The sequence below is a fragment of the Ylistrum balloti genome, unplaced genomic scaffold (genome assembly GCF_031769215.1).
Source record: "Ylistrum balloti isolate Yb309-2 unplaced genomic scaffold, AGI_CSIRO_Ybal_v1 Utg369668, whole genome shotgun sequence".
In the NCBI taxonomy this organism is placed as follows: Eukaryota; Metazoa; Mollusca; class Bivalvia; order Pectinida; family Pectinidae; genus Ylistrum; species Ylistrum balloti.
Window position 1 is genome coordinate 2834752 of NW_026781915.1, and position 19045 is coordinate 2853796.

The 19045-nt window shown below is 32.9% G+C and overlaps 1 protein-coding gene across 1 annotated transcript; it reads left to right on the forward strand.

Moving 5' to 3' along the window:
* Positions 1-9576: 9576 nt before the first annotated feature.
* Positions 9577-17087, forward strand: LOC132560518 (R3H domain-containing protein 4-like). The gene is made up of 7 exons (XM_060225190.1): positions 9577-9743; positions 11782-11948; positions 12238-12353; positions 12993-13164; positions 14234-14319; positions 14883-15024; positions 15339-17087. The coding sequence occupies exons 1-7, from the start codon at positions 9682-9684 to the stop codon at positions 15446-15448; spliced, it is 855 nt and encodes a 284-aa protein (XP_060081173.1). The 5' UTR covers positions 9577-9681; the 3' UTR covers positions 15449-17087.
* Positions 17088-19045: the final 1958 nt, after the last annotated feature.

Here is a 19045-nt window from a genome sequence, read left to right on the forward strand (position 1 = left end):
TTCCTGTACAACAATCTAACCCACGACAAACTTGTCTGTTCCACCCTATCCTGTCCATCCCGCTGTGTGTAACATATACATGGAGGCAGTTATAGTGAATTACATATTGAGATAATTGTTTTACATGTCTAGTTATATTTACACTATAATACTTCCTGCTGGAAAATCACTTACATACTTTGATTTTTATCAGTTTCTTTCATTTTCCTTTCAATGACATGAAATGTTTTCCTTGATACAAAAATGTTTCCTTGAAGAAAAATTTACATATTTCTGAGCTGAGCCCAGTCAATACCCTATTGTTAATTTCTTATCATTTATACCTTATTGTTATTTTTTTTATCATTTAAGTTATTGGCTGTCATAGGCCGAAATATTACAACAAATATTTAACACCTTTCCTTAAAAACAAAGTCATGAAAAAAATTGGAATTTTTACATCTGATAGCAATCATATATCAGACAAACTATCAATACTTCAATTTTTTCTTTATTTCAGGATTTCATATGATGATGTCTCATTATGTTTTCCTACTTGCAAAGAAATGTTCTTTCTTCAGAGAATTTGTTTAAATAAATAATGTTACATAGGTGGCAGTGATCTACTTTTTGATACTGTGTATGAAACGCAGTCTTTAACAGAAACTGCTAGTGCATCTAGCGAAATACAGGTAACCTGGTTATCTGCTCCCAGAATCTGACCAACTGTTTTTCCCCCAAGAATGAGGGTACAATATTAACCATCCTACACAAAATAGTACAAGAGTTAGGCTTCGACAAACATTTTGTCTTTTGCAAGAAAAACCATTTGTGATGATGTACTTCTGTTAAGTAACAAAATGCCTTCCCAAGATTTACCGACACAAACATGTTGACCATGTATCCTTTGTGACTCAGAAATTCTTAATTGCTTATAAGTACAAAATGTGAAAAACTGGATATCCGTGTCCAACATGATACACTGGTTTTGAGCATATGTTTACATAAAATATGAAAGAAATCGTTTTGAATATGGTTTTGTCTTGTGGAAGACTGATGTCAAAATAAAGGTCATGATAACCTTATTGTGGTACATCAAAACACCATCTTATCATCAAGATGTATGCCACATCCATATTTTGAATGGTATGGGAGGATGTGACCAACATTTAACTTTTCGCTTTCTAGCTTTTTCATTTCATTGTCATGCTTGGCACTAATGTTGTTTTAATGTTGGTCTGTCTTGACTAGGGTATATTCATTAACAATATTGTGAAGATCTAATAATGGTTTTAACTCTAAAATCATTTACCTTAATATCTATAGGTTAGATGTGCAGTAGTATTTACCCCTGTAAATACTTAGTAGTCAAATTATATGGTGAGTTTTCAATCGTTTCCAATTTGGCGTGGACTCTTTGGGACTTCTGAAACTATGTATATAACTTAATGATACAGATACATGGCATTCATCGTCCTGTGTCCAGGTAACAAGTAATGGGGTTTTGGTGCAGTTACTTCAATGTCATCATATGATAGTTTTGTGTATATGTTGATGATAAAGCAATATTTACAGATCAACATATGAGGTATATTGCAATCCGGTCAAATAAATTGAAACTGATTACTAGTTTGATATGAGTAAGATTATTAGCTTTTGATTGTAGTCTGTGAAGGTCTGGATAGGTAATTATGTTTTCATATAAATCCAAATATTGGTACTATATCATGTAGTGGTCACAATAGCTCATTCAATAGAGCCTTAGACTTTACAAGCTCACTTGAAAATCTGAAATGTGTGCATCAATCTGTGCTTGTCATTGCTTGTGTTTCTCAGGAAGGTGGTCATTACTGAGATCACATATTTTCCTGTATTGCTGTAGCTGTGTCCTTGGGCATGACACTAGTGTGACTCAACCGACATTGCTATGGTGAGCAAGTGGTGAGCATTCTGTAAAACCATCAACAACTATAAGACTATATGTCAATATATCCCTGGCTGTAACAGGGCAATAAACAAACTAAACTGTAAAGAAAGAAAGATGTAGATAGACAATGAAAAAGTCACTCTTAGGATATGAAGCATATAGAGTCCTGATGCAAAAACATCTCCCTGTGAACACACAGGCATCCATGATACTACAAGTTCATTTTTTTCTAGAAAATATAAGTCCTTTTAGATCTGCAGGATTACAACTTTTATTTTGGGCAATACTAAAGTAAAGTTTCTGCTGTAAATTATACAAAAAAGGGTTGAATACAAGTCATCTTTAAACCCTGATTTCAGACTGGTAGCTATATAGGTATTTTGATAAAATTGAAATATTTCAGTGACACACTTTTACTGTTGTTCAAAACAAAGTATATTGTAAGCTATATAGCACATCATTTCAAAATATTGTGCATATATATTACATGTTATTGTGTATCATACATCTGAAGGAAGGGAGACAACTGGTATGAATAATTGCCAAGATAGTTGTTACCTTTTAATCAATGTTTAATTAACTACACTATAAAGTACTGGGAAAAGACCTTGAATCTAATGAAAAAACATCTTCAAAGACTTTGACAATATGAAGAAAGTTGTTAAAATAATTGAAATACTGAATACAATAACTTAGAATATGTCAAAATTTCAGCTACATCAGCATTTGTAGTTTGTGTCTGCTTCAAAAGTTAGAGTACAGACTTTATTCCTTAAATAGTTGTTCACTTCGGCTTAATACCATAGCAAATCCAAAATATTTGTCTAATGCAAAACATGTACAGTAATTCAAATAATTATTTGTGTAAAGTTAAGTCTGAAGAAACTGAAAAATAAAAAGATATGGATATAATAGTTGACAAAAAAAAAATAATAAAAATTTACTGCTCATAATAAAAAGGCATATCAAAATTCAGAAAACAGAAACCTTGGCTTAATAAAGAGAACTTTCACTTTCATGGACAAAGAGAATATACATCTACAGTTAGGTTTGAGTTGTGTCTTTCTCTCTGTAAAATACAGTAGTTAAAGGAATTATAACCACATAGTTCAACTATTTGTAACACCAAAAACACTGACATCATACAGCGTGAAAAAAAAGTTTCAGTCAACCATTTACCATGGAACTAAAGACCGCAACAGATGAATGTTCGTATGTCTTGTGAACTGTTTAGTTACATGATAAACACATTTAGTAACAGGACAACTGGGCCATTCGGAACTTAAACAACCTTCCCAGCTTCATACGAATGTAAATCATCATAAATTCACAATCAGTCCACAGTCTTAAACACAATCTAAACAAATATGTGTTTGGTCATTCTTCCAAGTTCATGCCACTATCATTAAATTCTTAGTAAATATAAGACAGCAGGGAGTCTTTTACAATAATCTACAAAAGGAAGCTTTCAACAGTGTCACCATTTTATACATATGAGCGCAGCGGGATAATCAGCGCAGCATACACCGATGACAGCTTACAATGAACTGAATAAAAACCAGATACAAGCCTCTTGTGTATCAAACATATGTCCAGTTTTACATTATAATACTTAAATCACACGGCCATCGTTTTGTTACTGTGCTGAACCAATCAAAACATTATTAATCGGGTCGCGGACTCACGATGAAAACCGGAAAAGTGTGTCTCATTTGTTTGCGGTATATACTCAGATATTGTTAAACATGTTTCGTGACAGTTATGCAACATTAGAGTTCCATATAACACAAAAACTGTTAATTACAATGCAAGCAGTGAAAATGTGTTAGTAACGTGAAAGATGCCATTTGAATGAGGCGGTCAAATGCATGCCCAGAAGGCAGAGAAAGTTGTAAACAGAAGTTACCTGCGAATCGTTGTTAAAGAATCCAGCGGGAATTAGGGAAATTTTCTCAGTGAAAATTAATGTCACAAGCAAAAACACATGCAAAAATTGCCCATCAAACCGTAAAAAACACTCTATTTACGCACAGACTGCAGGTATCCCTTCTTTTCTCAGCAGAGTGAAGATGAAAGCCGTTAAAGTTACTTAGACGCTTTACGTAGTGGTCACCTTTTCACGATTACAAAGCACTGAAATGACCAAGATCGAAGGGAAACTTGAAAACTTCCGACAGACAAAGGATGGGGCCCTCGGAAGGGACTGCCAATGAATATCCAACAGGTGCTTTCGCTATCGAAGAGGGAGAGGAAGAAAACGTTTTTCTTCTATCTTATAATTTTCCAAACGTTAGCAATCAATTAAGATATAAAGATCCATTTTTTGTTCATCTTCCAAAAATAGTAACGGAACTCAGTGTGTTTGTAGGTGCAAGAAAGGGGCCTTTTTTTTTTTAAAAAAGTGTTTTTTGTAAGACAGAGACGTGTAGATACGACCAAAATGTTTTAAAATTGTTGTAAATGAAACAAGGGAGTTTCCAATTACGTTTTGATGGAAATAATCTATATACATTAAGACCATGGATGGGGAAACGTCGAGAAACATGCCGATAATGACCATTTACTAAAACTATACTCAATTCATTTGCATATGCGTGCCCATTTCTCCACGTCCTATTTGCTTTGTAAAATTGTAAACTTAAATCAGCCTATCTTCTACATGAAATTGTTAATTAGAATTTTTTGTTATGTTATATTACTTGCGAGTCGCTTAATCAAGTAACGACGAATAAAAAATCTGATAAATTAATATCAGTTTTTGGAGAAAATTAAAAGAAACGCCCATTACTGAGTTGGGTTTTTAAAAATTATTTTCTACACATCAGTCAGATAATGAATAAATAAGATGAGAGGTATTGTCGGAACAATACAGAATTATCTTGGTTATAGTTATAAGTCACCAAATAAATACTACTAATTGTAGTGGTAATATCACTTAATGGTTACGACAAGTATCAGTCCGAAAGTCTCCTTGAATGAATTGCATCAACCATGAATTGACTATACGTCCTCCTGTAATTAATCCATACAGATATCAATCAGACAATAATTATGAATTAGACACGTTTACTTACAAGAGACGCCCGGTATCTATAAAGAATCTCTCAATCAACTCAGGAATGGATTTATTCATCAATTTATTTAATTCACGGCAATTACCAAGAAATGTTTGAATTTTCAGAGGAATATGATTACTCGAGTCAAAAACAGCTGTCGTAAGTCGATGAAAAGAGGACAACAGAGAAAAAAGTGAGAGCAATTTACAACCGGATGACCGGAACTAAGCAGGGCTATTTATCAAGAACACAGCTATTTATTAAGTGGGAATTAAATATGTCCTCATTAAAATTATCAACTTAATTGCTTAACTGATATAAATTTATATCATATTATCCTGTATCCGTTAACTTTGAAATTAAAAGTGCACTGGTGTCAAGCATCCACAAAGGGTTGAAATAAAACATCCCTGTTTATTTCACTAATGGACGACATTGTGGGAAACAGACAAGGTGTGTGACTCCTTTCCGACAATTTTTTTGGGAAGGAACCGGTAATATATATACCAGTTCTTGTTTGTGGAGCATCAAGATGTCTTTTCTGAAGAGGAGAATTAATCCATTATTATTGATATGAGGTTGAATGGAATAAAAAAAAAATGAACGGAATACCTATTTAAAAAAATTAATGAAATGAAATATTTCGATGAAGGTGCCGACAAGTTTTCTGTATAAGATATGCTGACTTGCTTCCCGTCTCATGCCGGTAGTTATGGATATTTTTTCAAGTTTGATCGACTGTAGGATCTTACTCTGTTGTTTGTTACAATTTGCCCATAATATACTCACGGTCCGTTAGTTGCATTTTCTACAATCGGACGAATACATGTAATAACGATTATTTCTATCGATTTTCAGTATTTTAAGTATATCTATTATTTTGTCAGCTTCTTCATAAATGTGGACTCCGAAAGCTGTCTTAGACGACAGGGTAATATATGTCTAGTTATCTCGTCGATTTGACAGGTTATCAAAAATATCTCCAGAGTTATCGGACTTGAACAACTGGCCGCTGAGATCGTCACATTTAAGTCTATTTTGCTACAAAACTATCCCAGCCTGGGAACACAACTCTCAGCAACGACAACCTGTTATACCTCACACAGAACTGGATCTGTCGTCACATCAGCCTGTTTTACTAGAAAACTAGCCAACATAGCCCTATTAGAAACTATTCAACATAGATCACTATTAGAAACTATCCGACATAGCACACTATTAGAAACTATCCGACATGGAACACTATTAGAAACTATCCGACATGGAACACTATTAGAAACTATCCGACATAGAACACTATCAGAAAACTATAAAACATGGAACACTATTAGAAAACTATCCGACATAGAACACTATTAGAAAACTATCCGACATGGAACACTATTAGAAAACTATCCGACATAGAACACTATCAGAAAACTATAAAACATGGAACACTATTAGAAAACTATCCGACATAGAACACTATTAGAAAACTATCCGACATAGAACACTATTAGAAAACTATCCGACATAGAACACTATTAGAAACTATCCGACATAGAACACTATTAGAAAACTATCCGACATAGAACACTATTAGAAAACTATCCGACATAGAACACTATTAGAAAACTATCCGACATAGAACACTATTAGAAACTATCCGACATAGAACACTATTAGAAAACTATCCGACATAGAACACTATTAGAAAACTATCCGACATAGAACACTATTAGAAAACTATCCGACATGGAACACTATTAGAAAACTATCCGATATAGAACACAAATTATCCGACACGGAACACTTTGACCAATGGACACAACAGCTTAATTTACTAGAATACTATCCCGCACGGACCACTATCGATTGTCATAACAATCCTTTTTATTCGAAAATAATCGCACAGTCAACTGCCACGAGAGCAGCAGGTTTCACAAGAAAACGACCTTACGTGGAACATAACGAAACAGAATGGTCATCTTGAGTTTCTACATGCCATTATTATATATATATATATATAAATTACACGATACGGGGGTATAAAAGTTGCATGCACATGGTCCTTATCATTCGCGTGCAGTTCTATTGTCATGATTCGGTTAATAACTTTCAAGGCTATGAATAGCAGTTTGGAAAAGATTTTGTCCAAACATAGGTCTTCTTTTTGTTACCATGGCAAGGAATGGAGAACCAACATTTTGCCGGAAAATAATAACGTATTTTCATATCCATAATTACAATTCTTAAACCATCTGATTTGTCAAATTAAAGGCGTTGAATGAAATTGGTTAAAAAAAAAAAAAAAAAAAACACCCAACAATCAATAGGAAAAAAGAAAACTACATATGGTCCAGAATATATCGCCAATATATCTCCATAGTAACGTTTCTAGAAATATCTTATACTTACCATTTTTCCAAAACCCTAAAGTATCAATTTTAGCATAATCAGACTACATTTCAATTTCGACGAACCATAAGCCTTCTTTACGTAAAATCTAGGCTTTTATAACTTACATTATTTTACCGTATTTCATAAAAAAAAGATGATCTAAGGACTATTGAGCTAAGTCCATTGCACAAAAAACCTGTGTATAGTGACCTGGCTATCGTGGAATATTTCATTATTTGCATCACATGTGGTTTTCATCTATTTCTTCTGGTCGGTCTTTAACATAAGTATATTACAATAAACTACAATTATACTGTTCCATTATTTGGAATCATTTGTTCTAAAGTATGATCTTGTGTGCCTATTGATTTAAAAATTTACCAATATTTGATAAAGAACTTGACACAAATTTGCAGTACGAAGTGATTTTAAAAGTAACACTCACACAACCGTGAAAAAGTGGCGTTACAATATCATATTTACTGTCCTCTACGGTTTGAAAATAACCCAAGTGTTTAACAGAAAATAAAAATTTCAGTAAAAATCGAACAAATGCTATATCTTTAATGAAATCACTATCAAGTGATTGAAATTCAGTATATTCCTGATGTTTGTGTTATGAATTGGCAGAAGATTAATTACTGTAACCTCCATCGTTCTTAAACAAATGATTCGGATTATATTGCTGTATGTTACATACAGGAAAAGTTCTTATTAACTGATTTTTAAATTTTGTTTAAGATTTCCACCACGCCACATGACTAGAGATTTTACTATGTCTATATACATGTAAAGAAACCCACCTATTGTTTTCCTCCCCTTTTTAAGCCGAACAGTGATGTTCCAAATGGACTGGAAATTAGTTATCACGGACAAAGTTTAAAAAAAGGCTTTACAGGGGAAAACATATGTATATGTTTGTGTTACATATTGTATTTTAAAAGTTATGTTTCTCATCATTTGGTGGACACATGCAGTTTTATTTTCATCGTGTATATGCAAAAATATTTTATTCATTGTAACATTGTCTGAAGTTTCTGTAAAGTTGGTTACATGTTAGAAACTAACACGTGATAAGAAATTGCGAACTCACGGAAAAATCCCTGTTATTTTGGTCGATACGGGGTATGTCACTTAATCTTTTAAGCGTGTTCTTATTATACTTTTGATATAACTAGACTTTTCTTATTCAGCATCGTAAGTAAATAGTTATTTGACTACAAAATAAAAAACAACATCCCCATTAATTGTTAAGAACTCCTCGATAAAGCTATCTATTTCAGGTGTGAAAAGAAGAACATATGATAGTGTGAGACTTCTCTAGTATATATCCAGTATACTTTTCTATAACTGATGGATCGAGTTGAGGACCAACTCAGTCGGTACAATTTATGGGCAGGTGAAGATATTAAGTGTATCTCAATGAAGTAGACACTTAAATTGTAACCCGAATATGTGACAAGGGCATTGCTTACAGCAATATTTGTCAGTTTGATTCCAAGATTCTATCGACAAAATATTCTCATTCTAGACCTTTCATTTAGTGAGATGTTACATGAACATTGAATAAAGGTCAAGGTAGGCCTAATTTCTTTTCTTACCCTGCTTCATGCCATACATCTATTAACCAATAATCGTGATTCATGGTCCTTCGGTTATTGAAAGAAGTCGTTTGAGTTTTGTTTAAAACAGATTTAACCCCGTTATCCGAAATAAGGGTCAAAGTCTTTGTCACAAACTTTTTGCGATTTCCAGACTTCCAGTTAATAGAAAGTGAAGTCATTCGATTGTTTTAACACGTACATTTGACTCCTGTCTGTGACCTTGAATTCGAATCAGAGTAATTTCTTTTCGACCGTGTTTTTTTTTTATCTTTTGTCGTAAAATAGGTATTCTGAGCTAATGTTACATGTTTTATTGTATTATAATAAAATTTCTTGTATCTTTTTACGGACGGACGAGAGACGACGCATTTAAACAAAATGTGAAAATGTTACCAAAGTAAATTAATATTTTATACAGTATAATATAATATATTTTATTGATACTGGACAAAATGAATTAGATTCGGTTGTTAAAACGGGCAATAATGTCGACATTAGTGCCACTCAAAAATTATATTTTCAGCGAACAACTTATCCGAGGAACTTCGGTTTCGTTCCGCTTAAATCTTATATCAAGAATTGTACCAACCCCCTATTTCGTCACCCCACTGCAATGTTGTGGCAGCCTCGTTTTCACTAGGTTGACATTTCCAAACGCTACAAGTTCCGTAAGGGTTGCAGCTTGGCATATATTTTTACGGTCAGTGCTCGATCGAAACTTTGGTATCTTCCCAACATGGGTGTGCTGCGTGACGAAACGAATATATTTTCTTATGAAAGTTCTGGCGACGACTTAGAGTAAGTTGTAAAGTGATTTTCACAAGGTCAATTTAGGCGGTCTGCTTGAGAATCTATCGAATAGTTATTATTAGCTCCAAACCTCGGAGCTTGTTGATATCTAATGAAACATTGACTTTTTAAAACTCAGTAATGTGTGCTTCTATCCTCTTTGATATATAGTTTGACTAATGACGAGACTGAGCACGTCTGTATAGTAGCTTGATTAACAGAACTATGGCAACCAGAGGCACAGAGCAATCCAGAAGATAAAATGTATCATGTCGTGTTGTTATTGGAAAAAAAAACTTACTATTACGAAAAGTACGTTATATAGGGATGTGCAATTGTTAGTCGATTTGAAGATATGATGTTGAATTATCATTTGTAAACGGTAAACGATAGTTCTTTAGACTTTATACTCGACAACATTACTGACACGTGATCTATTATAAGATCACTCATGATCAAATGCCAGTTAAGGATAAATCTGTCGGCAGCAGTCCTGGGGCAAGTTTAGAAGTTCGGATCATGTTAAATACACTATTACACCAACATTCAGCACTCATGGACAATCTACTCTCCTAGTTGAGTAAAAAATCAATTTGGATTTGTATTGACTTATGTTGCAAGGATAACATCCTGATTTAATTAGTAAAATTTTGTAATATTAATTATAAAATGAACATTAGCTATTCGGATAAGTCATATTGATGTTTGAAAGAAACATATCAGAAAAGAAAGGCATACATATGAACATAATATGTAACAATATCCGTTGATTCGTTAAATTTTCAGAGTGAATATTTAAATATCTTAAGGAGAATATAGCTACTGGAGGTCAACTTGGGTTTCAGAGAGACCCGAGTGTTGCTTCAGGCTCCATATGCCCAGACATTGATATTTATGCCTGTCAGTCTTAAAAGTAATATTCTTTTGAAAAAAAAAAGACCTAAGGCTAGTAGCACCCAGTATTTAGTTTTAATATTTTTATTTATGACAAAGTTTCGTGTGCATGTTGATTCATTGCAAATGATGCTTGCATAATAAATTGTACATGGAACTCAGCTAGAGAGTAAAGGAAAGTATGGATTAAATGAAAGCAATTTGTATATTACATGTGATGAACTATTTTGATTTCTGAAATTTGACTGCAGCAACAGGTGTGAAAGCAGGATAGGTAGTCTTCAATATAATAAAAATTGCATCTACATGTGAATCCTGAGTCCTGTGCTCATAGAATTTTGATTGGACCCATAATTTCTGGAAATGCTTAATTGGGCTCTTCATTGTTGCATGTGTTTTTAGCATTGAAATTAAAATGGACCCATGAAAATAAACTGTAGATCTAGATTGGTCACTGCATACATAATGTAAAATAGCTGTTCAAGACAAGTGTTATTAAAAGTTTGTAATAGACTATGTGATATATTTCATGTATAAACTTTCACTCCAATGACACTGTCATGCAAAAAGTCATATTTAATTAGAATTGTTCTTCCTCTTTGGTAAATGATGTTAGAGCTGAGCAAAATAAAGTGTAAATTGATTGGTAAAGTTCATCACTCACAGTTTACCAGCATTTACATTATATAAACTGTGATTATTTTTGACAACAAAGCAGAAACAAGCTAATAGCTCCTATAAATCACCCAAGAATGAAGTATGGGAGGGGTCATAATTACTTTGTTAGGAAAATGGAGTACAGAACTGGTAAATCTGATGTAAACAGGCAGATGACCCCATACTTTTATACCTTTGATCAGAAAATCAAATCCTGGTGGAGTGTGTTACTACTGTGACTCCTGACCACCTGGTTGGTTAGCATATGGACATGCGCATAGTCTCTGTGAACTTAGAACATTATAAATAGGAAAAAGTTAAGGGGGAAGCAAATTGGAGACTAAGAAAGAAAAGTGATGAAGAAGGAAGATTATATTTATTATTCATTGTCAGTATTTTCACCCATATTACATTCATGTTGACAAGAATATACCACCATAAGATCATTCAGTGTGTAATTGTACTGTGATATATGTATTAATTTCCATATTTAAAGGAGATTAGACAATGATGTTAGAGAAGAAGTGCTGGCAAAGGACTCTAAGCGTCAACGGAAACCATTTAATAAGAACAAATTACTGCCAAGTAACCTGCAACTTGACAATGGTCATCCCGGATCCAGAAAAAAGACAGGGGTCAAGAAGTCCAGGAGGTGTGAAAACAGTGAGTACCATGATAAAACCATATGTAAAAATAAAAAGTACACATATTTGGTGTAAATGTATATATGACGTGAAAAATAATGAAACATTATCAATATACTTGAATTCCTGGACAGGTATGCATATAATTACAGATTGATGATATATGAAGATGAAAAAAAAATGCAAATTTTACATCAGGCTATTTTTATCATTATTTAAAAAAAATCTAATCAGTCATCCTTATATTGCCTCTATGACAATGTAAAACAAACCAAAAAGAGTCACATTCCATTTAACTGAAATTTCAGTGAAGCATCTGTTGACTTTGGTGGAGAAGGAAGATGACATTGAACTAAGCATGGAAGTGGGTGAACCCAGCATGTCAGTGTTTGCTGAACTCTTTATGGAGCATGAGAAAATGAAGGTTATTATTTGTATTAAATTTTTTCAATCCTTGATTATATTGGTTCAGAATGTTATTCTAAAATACCAATGTCATTTCAGGAATAATTACCATAACTTTGGTATGAACATACAGTACCTGCACACATCTTTTTAGCCAAAAGAAAAGATTAAAAAATCCTGCCCTCCATACAGTCCCATGAGCCTTTATGACAGAGACATAGAGTGATCTCCCTTCCTCTTTCCTTTATGATGCTCTCTGATGGCTGACATGTTCAGATGAGTTTTCTCATTTTTCTTGCTTTTCAGCCACTCAGATTGTTTGAGGTTTGTTTTTGTTGAGTTGGCATTGTTTAGGCCCATCTGCCCTTTATTTATGATTTATTGCTCATCAGTCTGTAGGGAGGGCAGGATTTTTTAATCTTTTATATTTAGGCTGCAAAGATGGGTGCAGGTATGAAATTTGCATATTGAAGTTACGATAAGTATTACATCATGAAAATTGGTTTTACCTGAAAAAAACTCATTCTAATTTATTATTGATTTTGGATTGTCATTTTGCGAAACAAGACATCATCTTAGAAGAAAGAATTGTTTTGAGAGAACCAGATAAAAAGATATGTTACTGTTTATTTTCAAGAAAAAATTCTTTTCACTTCAGGCATGGAAAGATTTCATGAACAGCTCAGAGGAAGAGCAAGGTCGAATTCTTCAGCAGGGAAGGGAAGGAAAAAGAATGAATGACAACAACAGGCACATTGAAAATGGAAATGACCAGGAAGACCTCAATGATAGTAGTGATAGTTGGGAGGAAATACCAGACAACAGGGCTGGTATGTTGTGGTGGCTCAGGGTTGTCTCCCCTGCTTTAATGTCGCTATGATGTACCAATAATTGATGGTGGTTCAGGGTTAGGTCCTCTTGAAAAGTTGGTCTCATTCCAAGACAACCTCTTACGACCTGATTTAAATATCTGAAAAACAAATTTGAAAAGAGATAGAATCATGGTCAGGAAATGCTTTGATTTCAAAACATTGAAAAGTTGTCTAGATCAAATCCCAATGTCTGGGCTGAAATCCTCCACAACCAAAAAAATCTTCAGTAATGGTCTACAAGACAGGTATGTTGAATTAGAAAGCTAGATGTGCTGCTTTCTTTGCTGTTTTTGGTTTTATAATGAAATGTTGAAATAAAATTCATAGAAATTGATTGCTGCTGCCATTTGATACAGTTTTCCATCATAAGAGGACTTACATGTAAAGTATTTGATCTGTGACAGCCTGAAACCAAATAAAAAAACATAATGATAACTACCGCGCTGATGCAGTACTAGTTTGTCAGTGACACATTAATTTTGGATTAAATAGATTTACTGGATATACATTTACATACAACTGCAAGTTTTATTTTATTCATATTTACGGTATATGCTCTTACGGTGCTGTTCGTGACTCGTGTAAACTTAGGCTTCAGTGATGTTGAAGTGGCCTTCATCTTTTCTCCACATAGCCCAGTGATATCGATGTTATATCAATGTTCATGAGTATTACTAAGTTTTATTTCAAAATGTTGTTTACAGGACTTATAACTAGTACTTTAGGATATAAATGTGAGCACAATATTTGTATTACTCTCTTGCTAGATAATCACAGTTATCTTCTCCAGCTTGGCTCAGTCATTTGGTACTGAATGTTTCACAGGTTCAAGAGCACTGTACCACGTGGGTAGTTTATAAGTATATAGTGTGATATTGAAAAAGCATACTCAAAGATGTTAACTACATTTACAGGTAAACCATATAGTATTAGTTTGATATCCTGCTTTGGAAAGTTATGAGCTGACAATTCATGATCATCAATATGTTTAAGTTGTTTGTTGATAAAGAAACCCTCCTATTTTCAGTTCATCCAGCCTATACTGCAGAGGAGTGTTATCAGAGACTTGACAGGAACATCAGACAAAATTTCAAACGACATAGTGTTCCTGTGGTAAGTATTCATCCTGTTCTATATTGAAGGAAATACAAGGTGTGTTTCCACAAGACATGTTTCTATATGCTGAACTTTAAAAAGATCTAAAGATGGAATAAGCACCACTACCTACTAAGGGTTGGGGGCTGTGGCGGTTGAGCAGTTAAGATATCTATCACTATCACTTATCTTATTGTCTAGAATGTTAGAAATCATGTGTTATGTCCAAGGGTTGTTTCACTTCAGTAATTTAGAATTGCATAGGAATGGACATATAAGGCTGATATTGTATGCTGGAAAGCAATGTCTGCTTTTTGATGTCAGTTGGGTCATAATGACAAAGGGGAGACAACCAATTTAAACGTTATGGTGTGAACAGGGAAAAATTTTTGATGAGCTTATGGTATGTCTTAATCATGTTTGAGATGTTATTAAAATGACAGTTTCTATTGGTGTCTTGAGTAAAATAAAATTAAATGACCAAGATAAATTTCTGCTTACATACCTGGTATGCTATTACAGAGAAAGAGCCTGTTATTGACATGCTAAGATGTGTCACTGAGATTTCTTTTCTGTTTTAGGGAATACTTGACAGTTTAGAACAGGATTTGATATCATTCTTCAAGGATTGGCCAGGGTCGGTTTATGTATCCAAGCCTATATCAAGTTTTGAAAGAATGCTTCTCCATGCCACATGTCAATACCTCAATCTCTACTCGACAAGTAAGTGATGTTTCTAATGAGACAGAATACAGAAAAAGAAGGGTTTTTGTACCCCTTAGAATAATAAAGGCGTATATTTCTGGATCCATCAGTAGCTACTGCTCTTGTACAGTATGTCTCATAACTCCATGACAAATCATAATCTATATATTCTCTACATTATAAAAAATATCATTGTTGATATTATAAGCAAGGAGACATGATATTTTATAAAAGTAAGGCCTGTTGTATGAAACATAAGGTTTCTGTTATACGTTTTAAAATTTGGTTACCATAGTAACTTATGATTTTAAAGTATAAATATTATTCAATAGGTTTTGGTGATGGCAGCACTCGACAGACTCATGTGGAGAACAAAATGTCTACATTCTCACCTCCCTCTGTGCTCCTCAGCAGTTACCTACAGAAAGGAAAATTGTCATGACAACTTAATGCTGACTATACTTGCAACTCTGTATAAATTGAAGTTCTCCACACCTGGGGCTGGGTTTTATGTTATTATTAGAGAATGAATACAAAGTGTTGTTGAGGTTTAAGTTTTAATCTGTGCAGTTTGATATACCTTCTGTTGGTATGTTCTGTATAAAATTGGTTATTGAAATAAATTGCATAGTTGGGCAAACAAATGTACTTAAAAATCACACATTTAGAATTCCTTACGTTTGTTAGCATTCATCAAGATGATTTTTTATTTTGAAAAACATTCTATGTTTGAAACAATTTTAACAGTGTGTACAGTTGTCAGTGAAAAGGATATGTCTTTTAATGTTGTAACAAGTTTTTATGTCAAAAGTTAAACGGACTATTTTATTTACCATGATTCTGAAAATCTGATTTTAAAAACTTATTTTAGATGTGTCTAAAGAAGAAAAATATTTACATCACAAAAATGAAAGTATTCATGTGATATGTTTGCCTTTATAACTTCAAACTTGTTGTAAATTAAGAATTTTAAAAAACCATGATTATATGCAATACACAAAAAGTGCTCTAGATACCAAGTATGTTCTTTTTGATATTTTGAGTTTATTTACAAACATAATATACATATGTATCGTACATTTGTTGTAAAACTGATGCGCTGCTTAGAAGAATGGCCTGTATAACGGTAATATCATTATTATTGTTAACTGTGTTGGGAGATTCAACAGTGTATGAAAATTTATACAAACTAGTTTATTTTTTAGGAGAATTTTACATTGTTTCAATTTTTTAACTCCAAACTTCCAAGTGAAATATTCTGGTAAAAAAAAAAAGGCAGAACATTTGTTTGTTTTAAGCTGTTGTTATGTAGATTCGACTCTTAGTGGTACTATGGACACTGCCACAATACATGTTTTATACAGTGTACTTTAATGTTCTGTTTACCTTTGCTAAAAGACTAGCCATACCTCATTATATGACCTATATATACCGATACCTGTTATGAATAACAGATACATGTCAATGAAATCACACAGGTAATGACAGTGATAATTTATCATTCCTGTCAGTTTTTAATCCAAATTTTACCAGCACTGAAAAATTAACATACATTTATCTTATCATGACAGTGTCATAATGATAAATATTTATAAGAATTTTGCAGGTTCACTGCATGTTATCTCCCAGATATGATGTTACATAGGAATATCTTTCAAGATTTGAGCAAAAGGAAATAAGTTGTAAATAATTTCCTCAGCATGAGAAATCTGGTTCGAGTTAATTATTATATAATTATAATTTTTAGTAGGTTAAACATGCATGTAGTGTTAGAGGAGTTATCTCCCTATATCTGTTTTAAAGATTGATTATGATACTGCTTATCTTATGAAAGAAAACCATTTGTTTGAACAAACTATGATGAAAAACAGTTCGTCATATGAATTTTGTTAAATATTTTATTAAATTGAATTGACCAATATTTTTAGTAGGCTGATCTGTACTAAGAAACTGATGTTGGTTGACCCACCTTCATTTACATTTCTACTCCTTTTTCAGTCATGAATTTGTTTTTGAAATATTCTACATGGTTTATGTAGGTTAGAAATATAATTTATGACATTAAATGTTATTAAACCTTATTCAGTTGTCCTTTGTTTTTCCCTAGCTTGATTTATATGTGCGTGGATCTGGTCTTAAAATAATTATGTAATTGTCTACCCTACATCTGTCAGGTTTGTTATGAACAGTGAATAAGTGACCTGTAAGGCCATTTCTTATTTCATCGTCACTGAGAATTCCATAAAGTATAGAGATTTAATCGGTCCTTTCAGACCTGACTAATGTGACAGAAATGCTGTGTAGTAATGGAAGCAAATTGCACTGTACATTTGAATCAGATTTTCGTAAGCATCAATTAGAATTTTTCTTTAATCATGTGTCCAAGGTTACCACAACTTCACAGTAACAGAACTACTGACCTTGATGGTTACAACATACTTGGCATTTTTTGAAGTTCTGCCATGTGCCAAATTTCCATTATTTTTATATACGTTTGACACGAGTTGAGATACACTCTGGACATTAAATTCATTGTTCCTATATATGAAATAATTTTCTTTTTTTGCATTTCGTGGTATTTGTGATGAGCAAACAAGTGATTTGACCTTAAATCTTTTATTTTGACCTGAGAAAATTATGAATGTAGTTTTTATTCCTATTTGTTAATTATCTACAAAGGTTCATAATAAGAAGTTGCTACATTAATCTGAAATTTACCATTGCTCTCTTGTAAAGACTTTTACCTGGAGGTAAGGATTAACAAAATGACCTTTTAAAGACCATGATCTGGATGTAAAGGATATGCATGATTTAACCTTGATCTTGATAACATTAACTTTGATCTGGATGTTCAGCCCTTGACCTTACATGGGACTTGATCTCTAGGTAATCTTATGATGACATTGATCTGGATTTTAATATACATCATATGACCTAGTGATGACCTTGATCTGGAGATAAGGATGCATCATATTATCTTGTAAAAACATTTAACCTTTTGTAAGATCATGATCTGGAGGTAAGGAAACACTAGACGTTTCGTGAAGACCTTGATCAGTATGTAAGGATACATCATATGACCTTGCCCTACTTATTTGGTGAATTTGATAGGCTACAACACACACTTAAGTCAGGGAAGTGTCTCTGGTTATGCTTTGTGAACAGGAAGAACATATCCTAACAATCTGATAAACTTTATATACATTTAACTTACAGGATATGAAGTATGGAGATAAATTGTTCAGGTGTCCATTCTGTATTGAAAAATGTTTAAAAAAATTTGCATAGTTTTATGCTAATTTCTCAGTATAGGTGTCTGGTTTCAATTAAAATGTAAGAGATATGGATGGATATTGTATTTTATATCTGACTATATGGCTTTGGTACTGAAGTGATGCAGATTAAAGTCACACAAGTATCACAAAATTCTATAGAAAATGTTAGAAGCTGTCTGAATTACATAACTTGGCTTATGATGTACAAGTTACACAATTATCTCTAGCAAAAAAGCACAAAGAGAAACTAAGACATTCAATTTTGATGGCTTTTATTCTGATATATATAAATGTATATATGTAATATAGTCATGTAATATAAAGATTCAATATTATGTGATCAACAAAATATACATTGTACATAACATTTTGTATCTATATACCGGTAGATATGTACATGTGATACATACAATAAAACCCAGTCACTTTAAACTCCACAGATAACACTGATTTGTCATGTTAATTCTTGGTCCAAATCAATATCAATTTTTAATGGGATCATTAAAACTGACTTGACAAATTTTGAAAGAACTGGATGATAATGTATATATTATTATAATATACCTGTACACAAATAGTATATGACTAAATTGGACATGTTAATATAAGTATCTATATGTAAATTGATATGTTTCACACTCTTGATAAAAGTATACACTATCACAAATTAATATTCTGCACACAGTAGTGAGACACATTACACAGAGGGATATCTGTAAAGTGTCCCCTATATATTGTGTCAAACACTCGAGACTCTGAGGATG

Excerpts from the sequence above, each read along its gene's own strand:
- LOC132560518 (XM_060225190.1), top strand. The coding sequence starts at position 9,682 with ATGGGTGTGCTGCGTGACGAAACGAATATATTTTCTTATGAAAGTTCT. Across the intron at positions 12,354-12,992 it reads TGGAGCATGAGAAAATGAAG|GCATGGAAAGATTTCATGAA; the intron begins GTTATTATTTGT and ends TTTTCACTTCAG. Across the intron at positions 14,320-14,882 it reads AACGACATAGTGTTCCTGTG|GGAATACTTGACAGTTTAGA; the intron begins GTAAGTATTCAT and ends TTTCTGTTTTAG.